Source organism: Phalacrocorax aristotelis, chromosome 21, assembly GCF_949628215.1.
Source record: "Phalacrocorax aristotelis chromosome 21, bGulAri2.1, whole genome shotgun sequence".
Taxonomy (NCBI): Eukaryota; Metazoa; Chordata; class Aves; order Suliformes; family Phalacrocoracidae; genus Phalacrocorax; species Phalacrocorax aristotelis.
In genome coordinates this window covers 8,335,437-8,358,211 of record NC_134296.1, presented here as the reverse complement: position 1 = coordinate 8,358,211, position 22,775 = coordinate 8,335,437, and the positions used below count along the sequence as shown (strand labels likewise).

Below are 22,775 nucleotides of genomic sequence, written 5' to 3'. Positions count from 1 at the left end.
GGCGGGGCTGTGCCTCGTCCCGCGGCGGGGCCGTGGGGAGGCGCAGCCGCCGGCGGCCCCCTCAGCGACAGGCGCGGGAAGCGGCCTCCTCGCGCGCATGCGCAGTGCGCGCGGCGCTGTGCCCCTCCGTGCGCAGGCGCGGCACCGCCCCGGCGCTCTCGCGAGAGGCCGGGGTCCGTTCCTACGTGCCGTGCCGTGCTGCGCATGGCGGCGCTGGAGCGGGGGCGCTGAGCTGTTGGGGTGAGTACGGCCGCGGCGGCGCCGGCGCCTCCCCGCGCTGCCCGGGCCGCACCCGCGCAATCGGGGGGCCACCGGGGTCCCCGTGAGCCGACGAGGAGGACAGGGGACGCCCCCGGAGCCTCGCCCCGGCCGTCCTTTGCCGCGGCGGCCCTGGTGAGGGAGAGGCGCCCGGCGCCTCCCGGCCGCGCGAGGTGCGGTGGCGGGCGGGGGGGGGGGCCGGTGAGGGCTGACTCCTGCCTCGTAGGCCGCCGTTCCCGGGGACGGAGCGCCGGCGGCCGCGGGCGGCTGGGCCGCGGCGGCGTGCGCACTACGCTTCCCGGCGCCCCGCGGACGGACGCCCCGCCGCCGGGGATCTCGGGGGCTGCCAGTCCCCCCCGGCTGCGCAGGCTGGGCCGCGGCGGGGCCGGGACTCGCTTTCCCGGCGCGCTGCGCGGTCCGGCGGGCGGCGGGGCTCGGCGGGGCCTGCAGGCCGGGGGGCGGCGGGGGCGGCGCCGAGGGGACCGCGGGCCCCGGCAGGCCCCGGGCGGGGCCTGGGCGCGGGGGCTCCTGGGGACGGACGGCCGCGGGGGGGCGACGGCGGGGGGCGGCTCCCGGCGTGCCGTGCGCGGCCCCGCCCGGCGCGGGGGGCGGCCCCGTCCCTTTGTGTGCGGGGAGCGGCCGCCATCGCCCCCTTTTGTGTGCCGGGAGGGCGGTGGGGCCGCTGCGCCCCCCGCCGGGCCGGTCCTCCGCGCCCCGCCTGCCGGCCGGGGCCTTTGCGCTGTCATAGCGCAGGCCGCGGCCTCCGCGCCGGCGGTCCCCCGCGCCCGGCAGCCCCCGCCGCCCTCGCGGGGCGCGCTGCCGTCGGGGCTCCCGGCGCCGCCCCTCGACCCGGCCGCCGCCGCCACCATCTTGGTGCAGCGCAGCGAGCGGCGCCGCCGGAGGGCCGGGCCGGGCGCGGGGGGCCTGCCGCGCCGCGGGCCCGCCCGAGGGCCTGCCGCGGGCACTGACGGGCCGCCCCCCATTTTCTCTCGTCTGGGCTCGTGACAGGCACGGGGCTCTCCCCAGCCCCTTAAAGGAAGACGGATTTTTGTTGTTAGCAGTATTTTTTTAAAGTGGTTCAGTACGTTTGTATGCCTTTTTAGATGCCCTTGGAGGTTCTTTAAACTCTTTTTTTTTTCCCCATAGATGTTGTTTTTTTTTTTTTACGCAAAAGTGACTTTGCTAACGTAGTGAATCTTAGTAGCTGATCTCGTAGCTGCCATGTATCGCTTGGAGTGCTCAAGAGCTAGCGTTCAGTATTGCTTTCTGATATTCTTCTGAAAAGATACGGAATAGCTTCATCTCTGAGTATCATCTAATAGCTGCTGTGCATGCATACTGAAAATATAAAGTTTTATCTTCATTAAATTTGATCCTAGTCATGTAAGAGATGGCTATTTCTAGAAGCACATGTTCTAATCCAGTGAAATGTGTGCTCTTCCAGTACCTCCCTTTGTCAAGAAAATGGTAAACAGAACAGTGTAATCCAGCAGGTTCTGCTGCTTGCCTGCGTAGATGGTTTCTAGCTGCCGACGGCTTTATGTGACTTGCTGTCATTTAGCAAAATCTGCACCTGAAAGACTTCCAGACGGAACTTGTATGGTTCTTCCCTGTCTTTGCATTAATCCTTTCAGCTGTAAATATACAAATGCAGAACCCAGTGTGACTTGGGGGCTGGGCAGCTGCTTAGGGTGTTTACCATTTGGAGGGGTATTTATAGTAGCTGAATTAAAAAGCGAAGAATTTGAGGCAGACAGACTTTTTTTTTTCCTTATGTTTGCTTGACCCCCCCTTTTTTTTTTTCTTTAATAACTTAAGTGTAGTAAGCCAATCTTGTTATCAAATTGAACTGGCTTTTAAGGCAAAAGTTAGTGCCTCATTCCATTACCTGACAAAATTAGCTTTAGTCATCTTTGGGCAGGAGAGGTGTTTTGATTGTTCTGCGAAAATGTAATATATTCTATGCCCAGAAAAACAAGAAATGTAATATGATACAAGTTACAGCTCTGGTAGAGCTCTAATAATGTTAGTCTAATTAGAAGAGAGAGAAGCACATGAATAAGAAGATTCTAAGCATCTGTGTGCGGTTCCTGTGATACAGCATATGCCTGCTTCATTCTTCCTGAGCTTGGCTGGGGGAACGCTCATTTGAGATCTGAAATGCTGTCCAAATAATGATTCTATCATGAAAGAGATTGTGGTAATGGTTGCCTGAATCTAATATGGAGGTATAAGAAAATTCTAGTGACCCTATTATTTTTGCAATAGCTTTGTGTCTTCTGATTTATATTTTTTAATAATTGAATCTTTCACTGCAAACTTTTAATACCAGATGCTGGTTTGTACTGACTTCATCCAGTTTCTTATGTAGTGTCACTCATGTATGTGTAATGGTCTGACAGGAAAACTTATTTCAGCCAAAACTTCTTCAGAGTGGTGACTAAAGGAATACCCTTCATCTGGAGGAGATGTCATTGAAATACAGACTTCTGTGAAAACAGGGTGATGAGTTTGCATACAGCCATTGTATGCTTTTGGGGCTTAGAGTTCTTATTTGTAAAAGCGGACTGCAGTCAGCATTTTCACTGTGGTGAGAGTTAAATGTCTTTGTATTCACGTTTCAGTCACTTAAGTTGACTCTTTCAAGTCCACTAAAGGGAATCAAAGTGCAGTGTGAATTGTGAAATTCACTTTCCTGCTACAGTGGGGAAATAGGCTTTGTCCATGTTTCTGCTCATTTGGTGTGGACTTGTGGAAGAGTTATGCTCTGATGATTCATACCTTTGGGTTACTGCATAACATGCTAGTTTATCTGTAGATTCACGTCTGTATTGCTTCTTAGCAGCTTTTGTCCACAAAAATATAATTTTTATTACTGTTACAGAGAGGCTTCTCTGTTATGTTATCTACACAGATACTACTTACGTGTAATCAACATTTTGCCAACACTGTTTTAAGAAGTCCAGAGAACAGCTCTGCAATGATTTTACATGTTATGCCAGTGTGAGTATGGCCTGTGCAGAACAGGCATACAGCATCTGTACATATAATTGAGAAGTTTGTTTATTCTTTACACAAAGCTAGAGGTGCTTCAGGTATTGCTATTCCTCGACTTACCTTTTGGAATGAAAATTATCAGGGAATTCTAATTCCCCCACACATATGCACCCTGTGGTCTATGCAAGCACTTATTAATTAAATTATGAGACAGGACCCATGTAAAGTATTGGTAGGAGGACTAAGGCTTGCATTAAATTACACTGCTTTTCATCGAAGTGAAGTTGCTGTTTTAATTGTACAAACTGGGACCTTTCCTGAAATGCCTAACTGCATCTGAGGAGTTTAAAATTGGGAATACTATATCACTGGCTTGGAGGTAGGCTTTCTTGGAAAACAAAACTGAAAATGGGAATGCCAAATATATCTGTAAAACAGTCTTTCCTAGCATGGATCAAACCTACATTATTAAGGTAGAGAAAATGTACCTGTTTGTAGGAACACCTAGGACTGATGTATAATTTCTCTTAAAGTGATACTTAGTGAGTGTCTTTTTCATTTCTCCAGTATGAAGTGGAACAGAACAGAATTTACCACCTGAAACTGCTGCTTCAAGTTCAGATCAGGAAAAGAATATACCACATCGTAACAACTCAAGACCAAAGAAGAGGAAACTTACACTGAAGATACAAGGCTTGATCTGAAACAAGAAGTTTGTGCCTACTCAACAGCTTCAAAAGAGCACGTCCCAACGCTGCTAGTAGTCTTTGTTTTCTCCAGTGCTGGATTGAAACTGCCCAGGGCAGCAGCACTTGTATTCTCTACTAGCTTGATAGATCACGTTCTCTTGCTATTTTTTTTCTTTCTCTCTTTCTCTCTTTTTTAATACTAGCAGTCTTCATCCTTAGAAACTTGTGCTGAAACAGAAGAATCGGCTAATACTACTGAAAGTGCAATATTTGAATATCACTGCGAGGTTGGTGCATGTTATATAAAGAGTTATATGTATTTTTAAACTTAATTGGAAACAAGTTGTCAACAGAAGGGTGTGGTTTTTGTTAGTTTTTTTAGCAGTTCTTTACTGTTGTGTTGGTTTACTAGTAGTATGACAAATTAATAGTAGCTGCAATGTGGTTCTATTTAACAGTGCTTACAGCCCTAGAGAGCTGTTTATTAAAGTTTCTCTTTTCTAGTAATGGTAGTATTGTGGTTCCAATACTTTTTTTTTAATCCAAATAACCTCTGTGTAGTCTTCTTTAGCTCTTACTGCACAGTTTTTTTATTTCCTCTGAGTACTTGCATCGGTGGGGTTCATGGTTCTTACTCTTGTAAACTGACAGGCCAGCTATGTTAAAAGGAAGTGGACAGCGCAGTCAGGTAGTCGTGGTCCAGTATATAACCATTATGTTGTAGGTCCAGGCAAGTCTTGTTTGCACATTAAGAGGTGTAGTGTAGCCTGTTACTAGAAGTTTCTTAAGGTTTTATGACCATACTGCTGGTAATACGTATAAATGGATGTCGTGTTTGATTTTTGTTACACTCTGTTACAACATTATGTTTGAACAGGTGTAGGAATATGACAAGCATCTAGAATGACTGCCAAAATTATCACGTATCTTTCTCTCTACAGCAAATTCTAGTGCCACCCTGAGGAGCGTATCTTTGAACTTAGGTTGTCAGGCTTTAGGTGACTGATGAGGAGTTCTCTATGCTATGCTACTAAAACTCCTTTAAACATGAACTGTTCAAATGCTATCATGCAGTGGTAGTCTTTGAGCCAGAGAATACAGCAGTGTGGTTTTTCTAATCCTAAGATAGGCTATTGAACTTGATTTTTCGGTAGATTTTTGTCATTTTCTGTATCTGGTGTACCTTTTGTAGTAGTCCGTAACTTAATGCGCGTGGCAGGATTGTAGGTGTGTTTGTGTACTTATCTTGTATCAGAGATGTGAAGTGGCCATTTTGTAAATGACTCACAAAAAGCATTTGTCACACTGATTTGAGCTTTCAGAATGGGTTGTCTTGCCTGTTATTCTCCTGGGAAAAGGCATAATAATATACCTTTTCCCTTGCCCCAGCCACCCTACTTGAAGGACCAATTCATTTTTGTGAAGTATTTCAAACTCTAGGGTGCTTTAAAATCAAACACTCCAGTTCTTGCCTTCCAAAAGGGACATCTTCTTGTGTATGGAATGTCCTAAGGGTTGCCTTCCTCAAAAGATGAGGGTTCATATATTGGATGGATGCTCTTTGATCACTTTTAAACTGATTTCTAAACAGCATAATAAGACATGCTTTAACTATGCCTTTTAATACATTGAGTAACTCGATATCTGTGTTAGAGTAAGACCCATGACCATATTTACAAGTTGCTCAGACGTCTTTTATCTACACTAAACATATTGCTGACTAATTTTGAATCTCTTCTGCCTAATGCAGAAAGAAAGCAGAGAACAAGTACAGTATCGTTCTGTTTCCAAGAGAAATACTCTGGGAACTGCAGCAAATGAAACCCTCCAATACTGTATTTTAAGATGCATATTGACTGTTTGGGGAGGGGAGAGGGTTGCTTCAGTAGTCTTTCTCGAATTAGTGTGTTTGGTGAGGTGTGGTATTTCAACTGATTTAACTGCTAATTGGTGAATGGAAATGGCTTGCTTTAAAAGAGAGACTTGTACATCAAAAACCCAAGGAGTTAGTGAAGGGACTTGTGAGTATTTCAAGGCTGAGTCTGCGTCTTGAAAATAAAACACCTCTGCCCCCCCAAAAAAAGTTTTTCATGGATGTAAGTTAACAGTTCATTACAGCTTTAACTTCTTTAGTTTAACGCTGTTTACAAGTTTGTCAGTCTCTTTAGCACTTGAGCTCCTATAACACAGAAATGTTAGTTTAATTCTGGGTATTAATTCCGTAACTGGCAAAAACATTTAAATACTTGAGTGAACACCTTTTTTTTTTTTAGTGTGAAAGACTGAACAGACAAACTAGGGACAAACTCTGCAGGAATGTGAATGTAATTCTATTGGTTCATAACTGTTGCATTTTCCTAATTACCTGTTTAATTTGGAAGAGAAGGTACTTTAGGTATTTTCAGGCTGTGATGTGAAATAGTGTTAAGAAAGTCAGAAGTTTGTTTTGGTGTAAGTAAGCTCTATTTCAGTGTTACATTTCTGGCCTGTTTTATAAGTATGTTGCCTGTCTAAATTTTAAGGATTATTGTTTTACAAAAGCTTGACTATTTTGATGTTCTCACTCTATTTTAAAGATGGCTAGAATTTGCTTGTTACAATAACTTCCACAAGCCCATTGTGTTTGTTACTCTGTTATGTGGGCATGGAGAAAGGAAACATTTTTAAGTAGTGCTTTTGGTTTTTTTTTAAAAATCTATCCCTATCCTTCCTTTTATACAGATGAGCTTTGATCCAAACCTGCTCCACAACAATGGACACAACGGGTACCCCAATGGTACTTCGGCAGCACTGCGTGAGACTGGGGTTATAGAAAAACTGCTGACCTCTTATGGATTCATTCAGTGTTCAGAACGGCAAGCTAGACTGTTCTTCCACTGTTCACAGTATAATGGCAACTTACAGGAGCTCAAAGTAGGAGGTAATGAGGCAACTTTCAGAGCTTCTTGACTGAGTGAACACCAGTGTCTTTCACTTGCCATAGAAAATCCTTTTATCTTGCAGCATGAACAGATGCATGTTGTTGCTTCTGATGGGCTAAAGAGACAATAGAATTAATATTCTACCACTCCCAGTGAGAGACCTTTACAGCACTTAAACTTCATGCAGCTTGTATTAATACAGTTGTGGCCAATCTGGAGAAGGTGCAGTGTTACGTCAGACGTGTATAACAGATGGAAGCAAGTGCTTAGACTGTGGAAGAATATACCTCATGTACTCAGTATTTCTTTTTTTAAAACTAGTTTGAAGGTGGCCAGTTGTTTTTCAGAACGGGGAGACTGCTACTACATGCTTTTAATTAACATGGCAGTGAAGTTTCTAAACTGTTTAATGGCATACATTATGTTGTCTGAACTTCAGCATGAAGTCTGCTGTGTAGTGAGCAGGGCCGGGGGGAATTATTGAGGGGCAAGCCATGACAATAGAATAGTTCATTAGCAACATGAGTGGATAAGCAGAATAACCAGAGAAATATTTGCAAGTAGTGTGTCCTTCCTTGGTAACAAAAGCACCCGAGTTTTACTTTGTTATGTTTGGCTACAGGCAGTGAATTATCAAATGTAACCATTTAGTGATTGTAAAAAACCCAAACAAACACAAAGAAAACTCTGTGACACCATTATCATGTTTGATTATCTTGTAGACGATGTTGAGTTTGAAGTGTCTTCTGATCGCCGAACTGGAAAACCCATTGCTATTAAATTGGTGAAGATAAAACCAGAAATATTACCTGAAGAACGAATAAATGGACAAGTTAGTGCCTGTTCTCTATACATGCATGCATCCTTTCCTCCAGTACAGAAGGCTAGGTTCATTTAGCATGCATATTAACTATGTAGAATATTCAGTTACACTGAAATGTATTTTTGTTGTTCTGGTAAAGATTCAGAGGTTCAGTTTGAGCTCTTACTTAGCTCCAAACAGTTCTTAGAGTCAGCAGGTGTTCTGTAAGATTGAAATTTGCAGCATGGCATTCCCTGTTGAGTTACGCTAGAAGTGCATCCCTGAGCGTATAGTAGAGGATACTGAGATTCATTTTGTATTCAGCAGTGCTGCTCCTGAAATGACTAGCAATGGATTTTTTTTTTTTGACTGGTAGGTTGTGTGCGCTGTTCCTCACAATTTAGAGAGTAAATCTCCAGCTGCCCCGGGTCAGAGTCCAACAGGGAGTGTATGCTACGAACGTAATGGGGTAAAGCTTATGTATTTTACTTGAACTCTTCACTGATCCATCACTGTGGTCTATGAACCAAAAAATTGACAGAATTTAACGTACACAGTTGGCGCTGTTAAGAACTGTAGTCCTTGGCCAAAAAACCCAACCACGCTTTGGTAATTACTACAAACAGAAATGTTATTTTGACAGCTTCTTTGCTTGTATCTATGGAGAACTTTATAAGAGCCAAATAGTTGCTTTTGTTCTTTAAAACATCACAAAGCTGGGTTATGTCATGTTCATGATTCCTTATCTTGAACTTTTACAGTTTAGAAATTGACATTTAAAGATGACCACATACAAACCTTTCAACTTCAGTTGCTTGTTACAGACTCATCAAAACAGCACGGTGCAAAAAAGAATGTTTTTGCATGCCATGTTTGACCATTTGCAATTTTTCTCACTAATTTGTTTCATAGCAGATATTGTTACTGAACAAAACTATGTTAATCTTTCTTTGAAACAATTGTTCTGCAAATAGGCTCATATTGGTCAATGTTAATTTACAGGAAGTATTTTATCTGACTTACACCCCGGAGGATGTTGAAGGAAATGCACAGCTGGAAACAGGAGATAAAATAAACTTTGTAATTGATACAAATAAACAGTAAGTTGGTATTGCTTTTCTGACTTCATACTTGGTCTAGTAGTCAGGCAGCAATTCCTGCCTGTTCCAAGAACTCAGTTGACATTATGAAATATAATCGTAATTTTTCCTCCAGTTTTGAGTTGTTTCAGATTTGCTCTGTTTACCTTTTTTCCCCTCTAGTACTGGTGCTGTAAGTGCTCGTAACATTATGCTATTAAAAAAGAAACAAGCCCGCTGTCAAGGAGTAGTCTGTGCCATGAAAGTAAGTGATGCTTTAACTTTAAAGTTTCATTTGAAAAAGAAACAGTGTTCTGAAAAGTGATGTTATAAATAATATATTTAGGACAATAAGAGCTATTACCAGTTTGGAGCTGTGGGTATAAACTGGGTGAAATGGTTTAAACAGCTAATCTTTAATACTAATACTCAAGTCCTTAACAAAGGAAGTCCCACTTATTTCCATTTATATAATTCTTGTGGTAGTCTGCACTCAAAAGTCGGCTATACCTGGTATGTCATAGTCTTTCATTGTATTTGACAGAACCTGTAAAATTTTTGTCTTGGTATGTTGAGAATAGGCAATTTATTAAACACTTTGTTCTGTTCTTAGGAAGCCTTTGGATTTATTGAGAGGGGTGATGTCGTGAAGGAGATATTCTTTCACTATAGTGAATTTAAAGGTGACCTAGAAGCCTTACAGCCTGGTGATGATGTGGAGTTTACAATCAAAGACAGAAATGTAAGATGAAATCCAGTAAAAACTGAAGACAAGATCCTAGGGTGTAACTGGACAGCTGTCTGTTTTCTCAAATTCACTTGTAAAAAGAAGGGGGGGGAGGAGGTTCACTGGAAAATGTCTGCTGTCTTACCTCTTTATGGGTATTTGACTGATTTTGTGCTTTTAGGGTAAAGAAGTTGCAACAGATGTTCGACTGCTGCCTCAAGGAACTGTCATTTTTGAAGATATCAGCATTGAACATTTTGAAGGAACTGTAACCAAAGTAATTCCAAAAGTACCCAGCAAAAACCAGGTGAATTTCAGTATTTCAGTATTTTCTTAAGTTTATGTGAAACGTTGTGTTGATTGTATAGAATTCTAGTCAAACAGTACAAATATTCCCCTTCCCTTTAACAGTCCACTGCATAAGCATTGTGTCAGAGTAAAGGAGTAAGCCTGTACTTAATTTGTAAAAGAATTGATAGCAGTCACAGTACGCAATTTTTCTAAATGTTATGAAGAGCAAGAATTACAGTAGTGGTACATTGGCGAGTTTGTGCTTTCTTTAATGTTTTGAATACTTCCCATTGAATTTTGTGGGTTTAGGATGTATCTTTAAGGCAAAAGCATAGGGAAGAAGAGAGAAAATATTTGCTGAAATAAGCCTGATGTATGAATTCCTGTGAGCATTAACAGTTAACGAGGTTTTTTAACAGAGATAATGTTTGGCTTTGAGGAAAGAGCGTACATGAGAGTTCCCTTAAGGTTTTAGGTGAGTCTGTGGTGTTGTTTCAGGAAGGTTTGGGGTGGGGTTTTTTTGTGTGTTGAACACACAATGCCAGGTACCAACCAAAGCTTCTCTATCACTTCTCCTCCTCAACTGGACAGGGGAGAGAAAATATAACTAAAAGCTTGTGGGTCTAGATAAGGATGGGGAGAGGTCACTCACCAATTGCCGTTACAGGCAAAACAGACTCAACTTGGGAAAATTAGTTTAGTTATTACCCATGAGATCAGAGTAAGGTAACAAGAAAATAAAAACTACATCTTCAAACACCTTCCCCTCACCCCTCCCTTCTTCTCAGGCTCAGCTTCACTCCTGGTTTCTCTACCTCCTCCCCCCGAACAGTGCAGTGGGACAGGGAATGGGGGTTGCGGTCAGTTCGTCACACTGTCTCTGCTGCTCCTTCCTCCTAGGGTGGGAGGACTCCTCACACTCTTCCCCTGCTCCAGTGTAGGGTCCCTCCCATGGGAGACAGTCACAGAATCCCAGCTTGGAAGGGACCTCAGGGATCATCTAGTCCAACCTTTCTAGGAAGAGCATAGTCTAGACAACATGGCCCAGCATCCTGTCCAGACAACTTCTGAAGGTGTCCAACGTGACCAAGTCAACCCCTTCCCTGGGGAGATTATTCCAATGGTGACTGTCCTCAGTGTGAAAAATTTCCCTCTTGTGTCCAATCAGAATCTCCCCAAGAGCAGCTTGTGTCCATCCCCCTTGTCCTCTCCATGGGACTCCGTGTAAAAAGGGAGTCTCCCTCTTCTTTGTAGCTACCCCTTAAATACTGGTACATGGTGATGAGATCCCCTCTGATCCTCCCTCTCTCAAGGCTGAGCAAACCCAGCTCTCCCAGCCTATCCTTGTATGGCAGCTTCCCAGTCCTTTCATCATCTTGGTGGCTCTTCTCTGGACCCCTTCCAGCCTGTCCTCCACGAACTTCTCCAACATGGGTCCTTCCCATGGGCTACAGTTCTACTCCAGTGTGGGTTCCTTCCACGGTGTGGGTCCCCCATGGAGACACATCCTGCCAGCAAACCTACTCCAGTGTGGGCCCCTCTCACCACAGGTCCTGCCAGGAGCCTGCTCCACCTCAGGCTTCCTATGTGGTCACAACCTCCGTTGCACATCCACCTGCCCATGGGCTGTAGATGGACAGCCTGCCTCACCCTAGTTTTCACCACAGGCTGCAGGGAAACCTCTGCTCCTGTACCTGGAGCACCTCCTCCCCCTTCTTCACTGACCCTGGTGTCTGCAGGGTTGTTCGCACATATTCTCACTTCTCTATCTCTGGCTGCAATTGTGCAGTTCCTGCCCCTCCCCTTTTCTTAAATATGTTGTCACAGAGGCGTTGTCGATGATGGGCTCGACCTTGGCCAGTGGTGGGTCTGTCCTGGAGCTGGCTGGCACTGGCTCTGTCAGACTTAAGGGAAACCTTGCCACGCAGATGCAATACATTGAATAAGAAGGATGCTGCATCTTAGAAGTGTTCTAAGTATGGTTATAAATTTAATTCTTTAAATAGAGTCTTAATTTCTTCAGCAATATATGCTTGGTGCTTTAAAAAAATCTGAACAAACTAAACTGCACCAACACACAACAAAAAAATCGCACAACCCCAAAACCAACCACCACCACCACCAAAGTCTACCTTGCATTTGGCTCTGGACAGTAAATTACAAATTAGGAGTGGTAGAAATGAAGCATAGTGGCTTGAGTCCAGCAGGCATTGTTCATACTTCTGTTAGGATTAGTATTTCTGCCAACTATTCTGTCTGTGCTTATGGTGAATCTTGCAGGTGAACTAACTTTTTTCTGTTGGGTTTTCTGTCTGCTAGAGTGATCCATTACCTGGCCGCATCAAAGTTGACTTTGTGATTCCTAAAGAACTTCCATTTGGAGACAAAGATACAAAATCCAAGGTGACCTTGCTGGAAAGCGACCACGTTCGATTCAATATTTCAACAGACAGACGTGACAAACTGGAACGAGCCACCAATATTGAGGTTCTCCCCAATACTTTCCAGTTTACTAATGAAACTAGGGAAATGGCAAGTATCTCTCTTTAAAATTTTTAATTCTTGAGGGGAAATGAAAGTAAAAAATGGAGGCTTTGTCTTAAACAGTAACTTAATGTAAAAATCACTAGTGTCTTCCCTTGCCCTTCTGAAATCCAATCCTCAGGTGTACGCTTCAAACAAAGTGCTTAAATGGTATAAAATTCCAAATTAATGATGTGCATATTTCCTGTAAAAGTATAAAAAGTTAACTACTGAGTCAAATCATATCAGAAAATTAGACCTTAACTGTCCCTCTTGGACTGGATTGCTAGCTGGTTATAGCAGACAGAGCAGTAATGCGATCTGGAACTGTTAGTTTAAAAATTCATGTGCTTGAGTATAAATAGGTAAGTATTTATGTTCCTTAGGAAAACTGGAAGAACCTGGGGCTACTCTGGTTCAGGTAGGGAAGAGTCTAAAGATTCAGAGGAGGTACTATGTGCAGCTTTTGGATTTCATGGTTTTTGGCCAGTCTCCCTCTGAGGGTCCCGCAGAAGGGTGATAGAGGGCTGCGTTCTATCACATACAAAAAACTTTGTGGATTACAGGGACTAAGATGATGTGCTAATGAGTATTAAAGAGTATCTTTCATTCCTGTAATTTGGAATGTTGTTTCTTTTCCAACTACACTGTAAGTTTGCCTTCCTTCTCAACTGGAATCCAATTACAGTGCTGTGAATCAGGGACCCTTTCCTTTAAGAAAACCACTGAACTTTGACTTCAGCCTCTCAGGTTTTGGCATTCTATCCTATAGTCGTCTTATATTTCTACTCTGGCTAAATATATTTGCCCTCCTGAATTGAGCTGTCACTGAGATGACAAGTATTGGCTGCTTCTAGAAGGGTTAGCTGATTTCCCTTAGCATGTGAAAGCTATATGAGAAAACAGTGCTCTTAAAGGCAGAAAGTATCTTTGCATTGTCATTCACATCCTGTAAGCCTTCCCTGAGACTTGCTAAAGGCACGTAACTGGGTTGTACTGAATTCTGTCTTGCTCAATACTTCTGGCATGATCTGGTACTAATTCTTCCTAACTTGAGTAAAGAATTCTTACAGCAACTTTATGGAGCCTTTTTTTTTTTTTCTCTCTTTAAACAGAGGTCAGGATGAGACATAGATTTTTTTTTTTTTTTTTTTTTTTTTGACAGTTGATGGGGCACAGTAAATTCTGTTTATCATTAAGCATTCCATTTCTAGTGGTTACCAGGAAGGCCACTAAAATATTATGTAACATGCTTACCATAATATGCACTCATGGATATGATAATCTTAACAAAATCCTTTGTAAGAAAGCTTTTTTAATTTCTTCATTTGTGTCTGGAAGTCTGATGGGTTTTCTCTTAAACTTCCCTCCGACCACTGGTTTTATTTCCTGTTTATGTAGGTTCTTGTACGTTTTGTGTGTTTGTGTTTGTTTATGTATTACATACTTGTATAGACAACGTGTATATCTGTAGAGTTACCCCCTTCAAGACTGTGTTCTCTGGTCCCTGTGTAGTAGCAATGTCAGGTTGTTTGACTGTAGTCCTTCTTGGTAATGGCTTAAATGAATCTTTTCCACTTCATAAGAAACGACAATAAGAAAGCAGGTAAGTCTGACTTGTTTGCATTTCAGGTTGACCGTAGCCATTAGCACTACACTTTGCAAGGAAGCATATTGCATAAACCAAGAAGTGTTTTCATAGGATTCAGGCTTTGTGTTCAGATTATTACATACTCCACAGACACATGTGGAGCACCTGCAGACAGATGTCACATACTAGTTGTAAAACTGTAATTGTCTGTTTGACTATTCTCAGGGTGTGATTGCAGCAATGAGAGATGGCTTTGGCTTCATTAAATGTGTGGACCGGGATGCTCGCATGTTCTTTCACTTCAGTGAAATTATGGATGGAAATCAACTCCATATTTCTGATGAAGTAGAATTTACTGTCGTTCCTGTAAGTGAGATTAATACTTTAACAAAATTTTAGTTTTTAAAAAAATCATGTTCAGTCTGTCTAAAATCCAGTCTTGTTTTTCAGGATATGTTGTCTGCCCAAAGAAATCATGCTATAAGGATCAAAAAACTTCCAAAGGGCACGGTTTCTTTCCACACCCAATCAGATCACCGTTTTGTGGGCACTATAGACAAAGAAGCCACTCCAGCCAAAGCCACTAGCCCAAATAAAGGCAAAGAGAAGGTAATGCTGCTCTTCTAGTTGTGAAGTACCTGTCTGTATTCCTGCCTTTGGACACGGAGGCTGCTTCCTTAAAATCTGTAATTCAGCTTTTTGAAGCACTGTTTATCCTGTATAAATGTGAACTACATTGAATAGTTAATGACAACAGTCAGTGAAAACTAAATTGTGTGAAACACGATAATAAAAGCATCGTTAATGATTGTGTTGTTGAGGATAATTTCCAAGAACTTGAAGGGAAATTTCCTTCTACCTCCTACTACACAAGATGCTTAGAATTGCTTAAAATTTAAGTTTCTAGGGCTAGAGGAGATCCTCTTTTGTTTTGCCATGCTGTTTTAAACAATGCCAGAATAGTTAAACTCCTAATAAATACTTAACTGGAAGTGGTGGTGATACATTCTTTCCTTGAAAAATATTGTCTAATATAATTTAAAACTTCTTACTCGGGGTTGATGGCTTTCTGTTTTTTTCCAGTTACCGAGTAGTTGCTGTAAAACCGCTGTGGCTCAAATGAGCAGTGCTTGGATTGTATGTAGTAAACTTGTTTGCTTACAAATAAGATGCCCATTGCTGCATTCTGATGTCTTGTTTTTAGGAAGCTGAAGATGGAATAATTGTTTATGATGACTGTGGAGTAAAACTGACCATTCCTTACCAGGCCAAGGATGTGGAAGGATCTGCTAATCCCCAGATAGGAGATAAGGCAATATAACTAAGTATACCGTTGGGGAATATTTTTGTGTGCATTGTGAGATGTGAGCTTCTCTTTGCCTTGTTACTGGATTTGTTCTCCCTCTCAGGACAAATGAAGGACAAGGCATCTGTGTAATGTCACCCATTTCTTTTCTGTCCTAGGTTTGAGTAGCTTAATCTTCTATATAACTAAGAAAAATGTCCCAAAACCTGGTGATACGTATATGAAAAAAGTGTCTTAGTATGTAAATGGTGCTTTTTGAACACAGAATCATTAAGACAGTGGACTCCGCTTGTTGATAATCTAGAGAAAATTAGCGTAAAGACTTTGAGATGAATGTTGCAGAGGGAGAACATACCCTTTTGAGCAAATCAGCCTGAGACACAACAGAAAGGGAGAAAGAACTTGGAGATCTTGAAGAGCAGCCTGAAAAATATTCAGTGTTGAGGAGCCATGCTAGGAAGGCACTGATTACTCTTAAAAATCTGAAACAAGTGAGCAAAGCTAGCTATATGCTCACTGTGGGCTGGTGGTGATAAGTGTAGTGAAAGGTGGTAAATCACATAAACAGAAAGATTCTCATCTTTAATGAGTAAAAGAAGATGAGTGCTAGAGGCTTGCTTGCCTTGTGTATGTCACTCATGTGACTGCTACTCTTCGGAATGTTGTAAATGCCAGACTTACAGGTGTTTCTGGGAGAGTAGTGGCTAGAAAACTACTTTTCTGGAGAGCCTAGATATTGATTAGAGTTACACAGCTTTGAAGTCAGTTGTTTCATGTTTGTGGTTTTTTTTTTTTTTTGGCGGTCATGGTTTGTTTGGGTTCTTTCTATCTGGTATTGATACGTTCCTCTTCAACAGGTTGAGTTCAGTGTTTGCGAAGTGAAGAGAAGTGGTCTGCAAACAGCTGTTTCTGTCAGAATGCTTGGACGCAATTATAGCTCTAAGAGGCTTTTGGGATATGTGGCAGCCCTGAAAGATAACTTTGGATTTATTGAAACAGCCAATCATGATAAGGAGATCTTTTTCCACTACAGGTGAATGGCAACTTTATTATTAATATTTGTTTTGGAGAGGGTGTTGTTTGTTTAGGGACGTGGAGAGTTTGGTAGGGTTGACTGTTAAACCCATTTGGACATGCACACGCGCATGCACGCTTAGGTGTCCCAAGTTCCATTTATTGTCTCTGCTGGACTGGTTCACACTTTTGTTAGTCAGCAGTCTTGGTGTTCTATGCCTCTGAATCCCAGGCCAAGAAATAAATACATTTGTATTGTATATTTGAAATGCTTCACATTCTTGAATGAGGATTTCTTGAAAATGTGAGGTGCTGGGCTAGTTAAATGGTTTCTGATCAACTTACGTAAATGTTGGATGAGCATCATTGTTATCGTGTAACTAAAGAAAAACTGTACGTAATTCTGTTCCTGTAGTGAGTACTGTGGTGATATTGATAGCCTGGAACTTGGAGACACTGTTGAATACAGCTTGTCAAAAGGCAAAGGAAACAAAGTTAGTGCAGAAAAGGTGAACAAAACACATGCAGGTAAGACTGTACCTGGTATTTTTTGCTTACAAGGTTCTTGGCAGGTGCTGATGGATTAATTAAGTTCATTAATAATCTGTTTACAGCTGGAGCTTAGACCAAGAGGATGCTGCTTAATGTTGTGGTCGTTGCATTCTTGAAAGCTGTTGCCTGTGTTTCCAGAGAGCAGACAAGTGCAGACCAAGAGTCCCGTAGACAGTAGCAATTTGTTGAACCTTTACCATACTCTGCCCTCTTCAGCTGGAGGGTTATAAGGGGAGACCTAGTGGCAGAACTAGCCAAATGAGTAATGGCGCTAGCTGTGCTGTACCTCACAGAAGGAAATTTGCAGGAGGAATGAAGGTGGGGGTATTAAGTACTTGGGGGCAAAAAATACATACTTCAGGTGACCAGGGAATGGGAATGCAGTGAAGAGAAGTAAAATACTTCATTTTGCTTTTCGTGTTCCATGGCTTCTAGTGTCATTAGAAACTAATATTTTTCTGCTTCCATGTTTGAACTGTCAGTGTGGTCCTGATTAGGAAAGCTATCATTACTTATTGCCGTGTTTAAAGCTGTTCCAGTTTTACTGGGTGATAGAGCACACTGCCTTAGGTGTCTGGCAGTGCAAACTATTGGCTCCTGGTCAGCCTGAATCACTTCTTAATTATTTTTAAAATAAAGTGTGATTAGAACATCCTGTTCTTGTACTGTCTGTTTTTTTTCAGTGAATGGTATCACTGAAGAAGCTGATCCAACTGTTTACTCTGGTAAAGTAATTCGTCCTTTAAGGAGTGTAGATCCCACACAAACTGAATACCAGGGCATGATTGAAGTCATGGAGGATGGTAAGATCTGTTGCTTTTACATTGCAAGTGTTCCTTTCACAAACGCACAAGAAGTATAGAAGTTTAATAATCCTTAAATAGAGGTGTTTATGATTATATCATGCTACAGACTATATTCACAATACTAAGCTGACAGAAGTAGTATGATTTCTAATATTGGAAGTAAATTCTGAATGCCCTCAGGTAGGAAAGGACACCTTCAGTTCTGTCTTGTGCTTTTCCTCCTCTAGGTGAGATGAAAGGAGAGGTCTATCCATTTGGAATTGTTGGAATGGCAAACAAAGGTGACTGTCTGCAAAAGGGAGAGACAGTAAAGTTTCAGCTCTGTGTTCTTGGTCAAAATGGACAGACAATGGCTGTTAACATCACACCGTTCCGCAGAGCCACAGTGGAATGTGTGAAAGATCAGGTGAGTGATTGCTGCTGTGAAGACAAGATGCATGTTAATCAGAAATAACTACTTGACTTGGTGCAGAGCAAATGAGAACCCACTTCAGCACTTGAATCCTGGAAGCTTGTTGTGCACAAATGGTTTGCTTTGTACTCTGCTTCTGGGGAAGCAGGTTTGTGTAACCCAAGTACTGGTTTACATATGCCTGTGTAATGTGACTTTAGTAAAGGTGAACTCAGTCCACAGTTTGATGCTGGTAACATCGGTACTACTGGGCAGCAGTTCCTGCTGTGGTCAAATCTGAAGACCTGTTTTTGAGGTGTCCTAGAAATTGATCAAACTAGCTTCTGCTGAACAGGGCATTAAAGAAACAAACCTGCGCATATTCTTCTTTGAGAAGAAGCTTCTTCACAGCGTTAAGCAGTCAATGGTTACAGTCCACCTGAAATGCAAAGGCTGATCATTGCCATAGTTAGTTTCGTCTCAGAATGATTAGAATATTAAATGCTGTGAATGCTTTCTAATTTTATAGCTATTCTGCAGCATTAAACTCTAGTCGTTTATGGAGAGGCTAGATGGCTTTTGCTGGTTTATACATAAGTGAAAAGGTAAATAGAAGTAACTGACTTCTTACACCCATGACAGAGCAAAAAATTGAGTGGTTTCTACTGTGTAACTTTTAAGGTGAAGTCTTAGAAATGAACATGCAGCAGTGCTCTTCTCCATTTAATACACCTCTAAGGACTTTGGCAGTAATCAGAACTTGTTCCGTAGACTTTGGGGTTTAAATGTGACTTGACAAACCCAAGAAGAGTGCCTAGACTTACAGAAATATTGTTTCCAGACAGAACGTTCTGTTCAGTGTAGAAACTGCATTTCAACTTCCAGTAGGCTTTTCAGAGTTTTTTTTCCTAGGAGTAGTTAAACTGCAATAATTAGTAAGTCATTGCATCAAGAGGAAATAAATAACCTTGTGATGTGTTGGTTTTCAGTTTGGTTTCATTAACTACGAAGTGGGTGACAGCAAAAAGCTCTTCTTCCATGTCAAAGAAGTTCAGGATGGCGTGGAGCTACAGGCTGGGGATGAAGTGGAGTTCTCAGTAATCCTGAACCAGCGCACAGGAAAATGCAGTGCCTGTAACGTGTGGCGTGTCTGGTGAGAACTTAGAATTAAAGTGATTTAATCTGGCATGCTGTCTGCATTGCAGTAGTGGAGTGCATGCTGCCTCTTAGTGGAGCTAACTGTTCCTAGAATAGGAGCTCTGAATTTCAGCTGGCTTCAGTGAGAGCCTGTCACCTGAGAACTACCAGCACTTGTAGGGTGTCCAGTATGGTGCAGCAGCAGAACTCTCAGCTTTTCTTAATTACAGATAGCTTGTTTTTCTTTTAATCTATTCTTAAGAAGCTCTCCCTGCCTTAGCAGGAACTTGGATACAGCCTTATAAGTAGAAATTAATGAAAGATAATAAAATGGATGGTGTTCCTACGTAGCTGCTGGCCTCTCTGGTCAGCATGGTACTTAGTGCTTCCACCTGTTTTCCTGAAAAGCAACTTTCAGTTTTAAATAGAAAAACAATGTGGCAAGGCACTCTTTACTTTTTGGCATGTAATTTCTTAAGGGTGGTGGGTATTTTTTTTTGCTTTTGAACTACTTACACATTTTAAAGAAAACTGCGCCATTTGGATTTTGCTTAAGCTTGAGATAGCTTCCTGTTGCTGTAGAAGTGCTAACACTTAATTTCTTCTCCCAAAATTCTGTGTTCATCATCTCAGAGGTGTTAATGCAATGCCATTACATACCGGCAACTTGTAAGCCTTTTATCATTCCACTTAAAGGGAATGGAAACATGCAAAATACTACTAAAGCGTGCATGAAAGTAAATGCAACACCCTTGCTCACTAAAGAATACCCTTTAGAGAATGTTTTGAGCTACTGCTATTTCAGACTCCTGCGTTCAAAGTAGTGGTTTGGAGGCAGACATACACGGTGTCATGCAGAAGGTCTGCTTTCGCATGAGACAGATTATGGTAATGGCTTAATGGGGAGAGTGACTATGAATTGGGTAGCTTACACCACCTCTGGGAATTCATCAGTGCTCTGTATGGTTGACTCTTACAGTGAAGGCGCTAAGGCTGTTGCTGCTCCACGTCCTGATAGACTTGTTAATCGTTTAAAGAGCATTAATCTGGATGATGCCAATGCTCCTCGTCTAACAGTTCTTCGTCAGCCTAGGGGACCGGATAACTCAAAGGTACACAAGATAAAAGGCTAGCTTGTAGAATAACTGCAGTTTGTGTTCTAACTTAGACAACATAACGTTGCTTCCTCTGTTGGAAGCCTAAACTGTGTGACACGTGGTGTCCGCTTTCATTCCATAGTGAACTAATCACCTGCTGTGTGAGGTTATATTATTTTTGTGTGAAGTCGGGGGCGCTATACCCTGTATCAGTAACGTATGCTGTGGTTTCAGAAGAGCACAGAGTACAGAAACAACCAACTGTGCCCTTGTGGCCAAGAAGGCCAACGGTGTCCTGGGGTGCATGAAAAGAGTGTGGCCAGCAGGGTGAGGGAGGTTATCCTCCCCCTCTGCTCTACCCCAGTGAGGCCACGTCTGGAGTGCTGTGTCCAGTTCTGGGCCCCCCAGTTTAAGGACAGGGAACTGCTGCTGAGAGTCCAGCGGAGAGCTACAGAGATGCTATGGGGACTGGAGCATCACCCTTATGAGGAAAGGCTGAGAGACCTTTGTTCAGCCAGAGAGAAGGCTGAGGGGGGATCTCATCAATGCTTACAAATATCTGAAGGGTGGGTGTCAGGAGGATGGGCCAGACTCTTTTCAGTGGTGCCCAGTGACAGACCAAGGGGCAACGGGCACGAGCTGGAACATGGGAAGTTCCACCTGAATATGAGGGAAAACTCCTTCCCTGTGCGGGTGCCAGAGCAGGGGCACAGGCTGCCCAGAGGGGCTGTGGGGTCCCTTCCCTGGAGACATTCACACCCCGCCTGGACGCGGTCCTGTGCCCCTGCTCTGGGTGTGCCTGCTCCAGCAGGGCGTGGGACGGGAGTCCCTTCCAACCCCCACCATTCTGTGTCTGTATCAGCTGCTTGTTGTGTTCTAGCCCATATTGGCTATCTTGGTTTGTTTTTTATTTCATAAAGCTCCTGCTCCCCTTCTCAGAGATAGTAAGTGAAATCTCTTTATCTAAACTTGGTTCTCACAAAAGGTTCTGTCACCACTTGATAAGCAGAAGTAGTAGTCTGATCTGTGAAGTATCTAGGAGTGTAAAGAGCCACCCACAGAACCTGTTTTGTCCTGTCTCTGTTTCTGAAGACAAATGTGGTGAACTAGAAACGTGCTAACGCTGTACTTCGTTGGAACAGAACAGGTTTGCTTTAAAGTGTGATGCTGGAGCTAAAAGTTTGCTTTGTTTTCCTTGCAGGGATTTGGTGCAGAGAGAAAGATCCGTCAAGCTGGTGTTATAGACTGATCCAGAAAATCCATACCTGATGTACGACTGAGTGGTGGGGGCTGGTGAAGGGTACTGAATATCTCCCTATTCATCCCTTCCTCCAAATTCTAAGAAGCTATTACACCGGTTTTAACACCTTCTCATGTTATGTTTAAAATAAATTTATGAAACCATTTTAAAATTATGCACAGTTGCATTCTGGAGAACTTAAGGTGGCGCCTTATAGTATCACATTTTAGAAGCTTGTTTTGAATGGTGCATTTAACGCAACTGGTAACTGCAAATCTACATTGCCTATGTGAGTAAACATTATAGACAGCTCTACTCCGGTAGACCTTATGGAATTCTGCACTACAGTTATCTATGCTTTATCTTTTTATTTTGGCCAAGGTATTACTATGCCTTAGTGCTCAGTTGCATTACATCTTTCCTTCCAAGTGGAAGTGGAAGGCTCACTTCAGCTCACTCTGCTCAAGTTCTGAGGACCATAGGGGGGTAGAATAAGTTCAACTTTATAAAAAAATCTGTACGGACGTTCGGATACCTTAAGTTGATGGCCAAACGTTAACAATGTTTTCATATTTCATTTAACTTGAGTCCTTTGCCAGTGAAGTTGTTAGAGCTCAGTGAAAGTCTCTTTCCAGGGTAGACTTAATTTTTGTAGCGTTCTGAAACACATGCAGTGCAGAATTTCATAAGGCTGAGGTGTGCCATCAGTGTGGTAATTTAAATATATTTAAAACAATGCACAAATCTGCTGCTGCTTAGAACACTGCAGCTTTGAACCCAATTTCTTTTACTGATTTAAATTTAAGAAGACAGAAGTTGTGCCTGAAGTGAATAAATCTTTTTTTCTTTTTTTGCAACCGGCACCCAGTGTACTGTAAAAGAATAAATACTTAGGCTTTCCATAGCTGTATTGAGACTTTCATCAAGGTGAAATAGTTGATGTCTGTGTGCTTTTTTTTTTCCCTCTCCTTCCCTCCCCTTCCCTCTCCCTCCATTTCCCCAGTCACGCTTTATCAAGCAAGAAAACTGAATGATTGGTCTAAGTATTACTTTAACCAAAAAGATCAGGAGTTACTTTCTTTGAATAGAGGGCAGTACTGTGGTTTTTTTGGTTTTTTTTGTTTGTTTGTTTTTGGGGTTTTTTTTTCCCATGTTACCTCTATTCTCAATTTAGGGTTTTCTTCTCTGGGAGATGCATTATCTTTGTAAAACAAACATTGCTTTCTCCAATTTTTTCTGTTAATGGCAAAGAATGGAAATAGAATAAAGTTTTACTGATTTTGAAAAAAGCGTCCCTCCTGGCCCCTGTCTTGCTTCCGAGGGGCGCCGCCCTGCGTCGGCATCACGTGCCCGG

General features: G+C 42.5%; 1 protein-coding gene across 3 annotated transcripts; it reads left to right on the top strand.

The window, feature by feature from the left end:
• Nucleotides 1-126: 126 nt before the first annotated feature.
• Nucleotides 127-22,712, top strand: CSDE1 (cold shock domain containing E1). Of its 3 annotated transcripts, none has more exons than XM_075115191.1 (20): nucleotides 127-240; nucleotides 3,823-4,231; nucleotides 6,666-6,864; nucleotides 7,588-7,697; nucleotides 8,044-8,136; nucleotides 8,670-8,767; nucleotides 8,930-9,011; nucleotides 9,360-9,488; nucleotides 9,655-9,780; nucleotides 12,084-12,296; nucleotides 14,104-14,244; nucleotides 14,329-14,487; nucleotides 15,083-15,190; nucleotides 16,042-16,217; nucleotides 16,614-16,726; nucleotides 17,434-17,553; nucleotides 17,784-17,962; nucleotides 18,937-19,100; nucleotides 20,064-20,196; nucleotides 21,383-22,712. In XM_075115191.1, exons 3-20 carry the CDS (start codon nucleotides 6,666-6,668, stop codon nucleotides 21,428-21,430), a joined length of 2,391 nt encoding a protein of 796 aa, XP_074971292.1. In that variant the 5' UTR covers nucleotides 127-240; nucleotides 3,823-4,231; the 3' UTR covers nucleotides 21,431-22,712. The 3 variants fall into 3 exon arrangements, with proteins under 3 accessions (XP_074971292.1, XP_074971294.1, XP_074971293.1); XM_075115192.1 differs by lacking the exon at nucleotides 127-240 and adding an exon at nucleotides 3,178-3,261; XM_075115193.1 differs by lacking the exon at nucleotides 8,044-8,136.
• The last annotated feature ends 63 nt before the right edge of the window (nucleotides 22,713-22,775 follow it).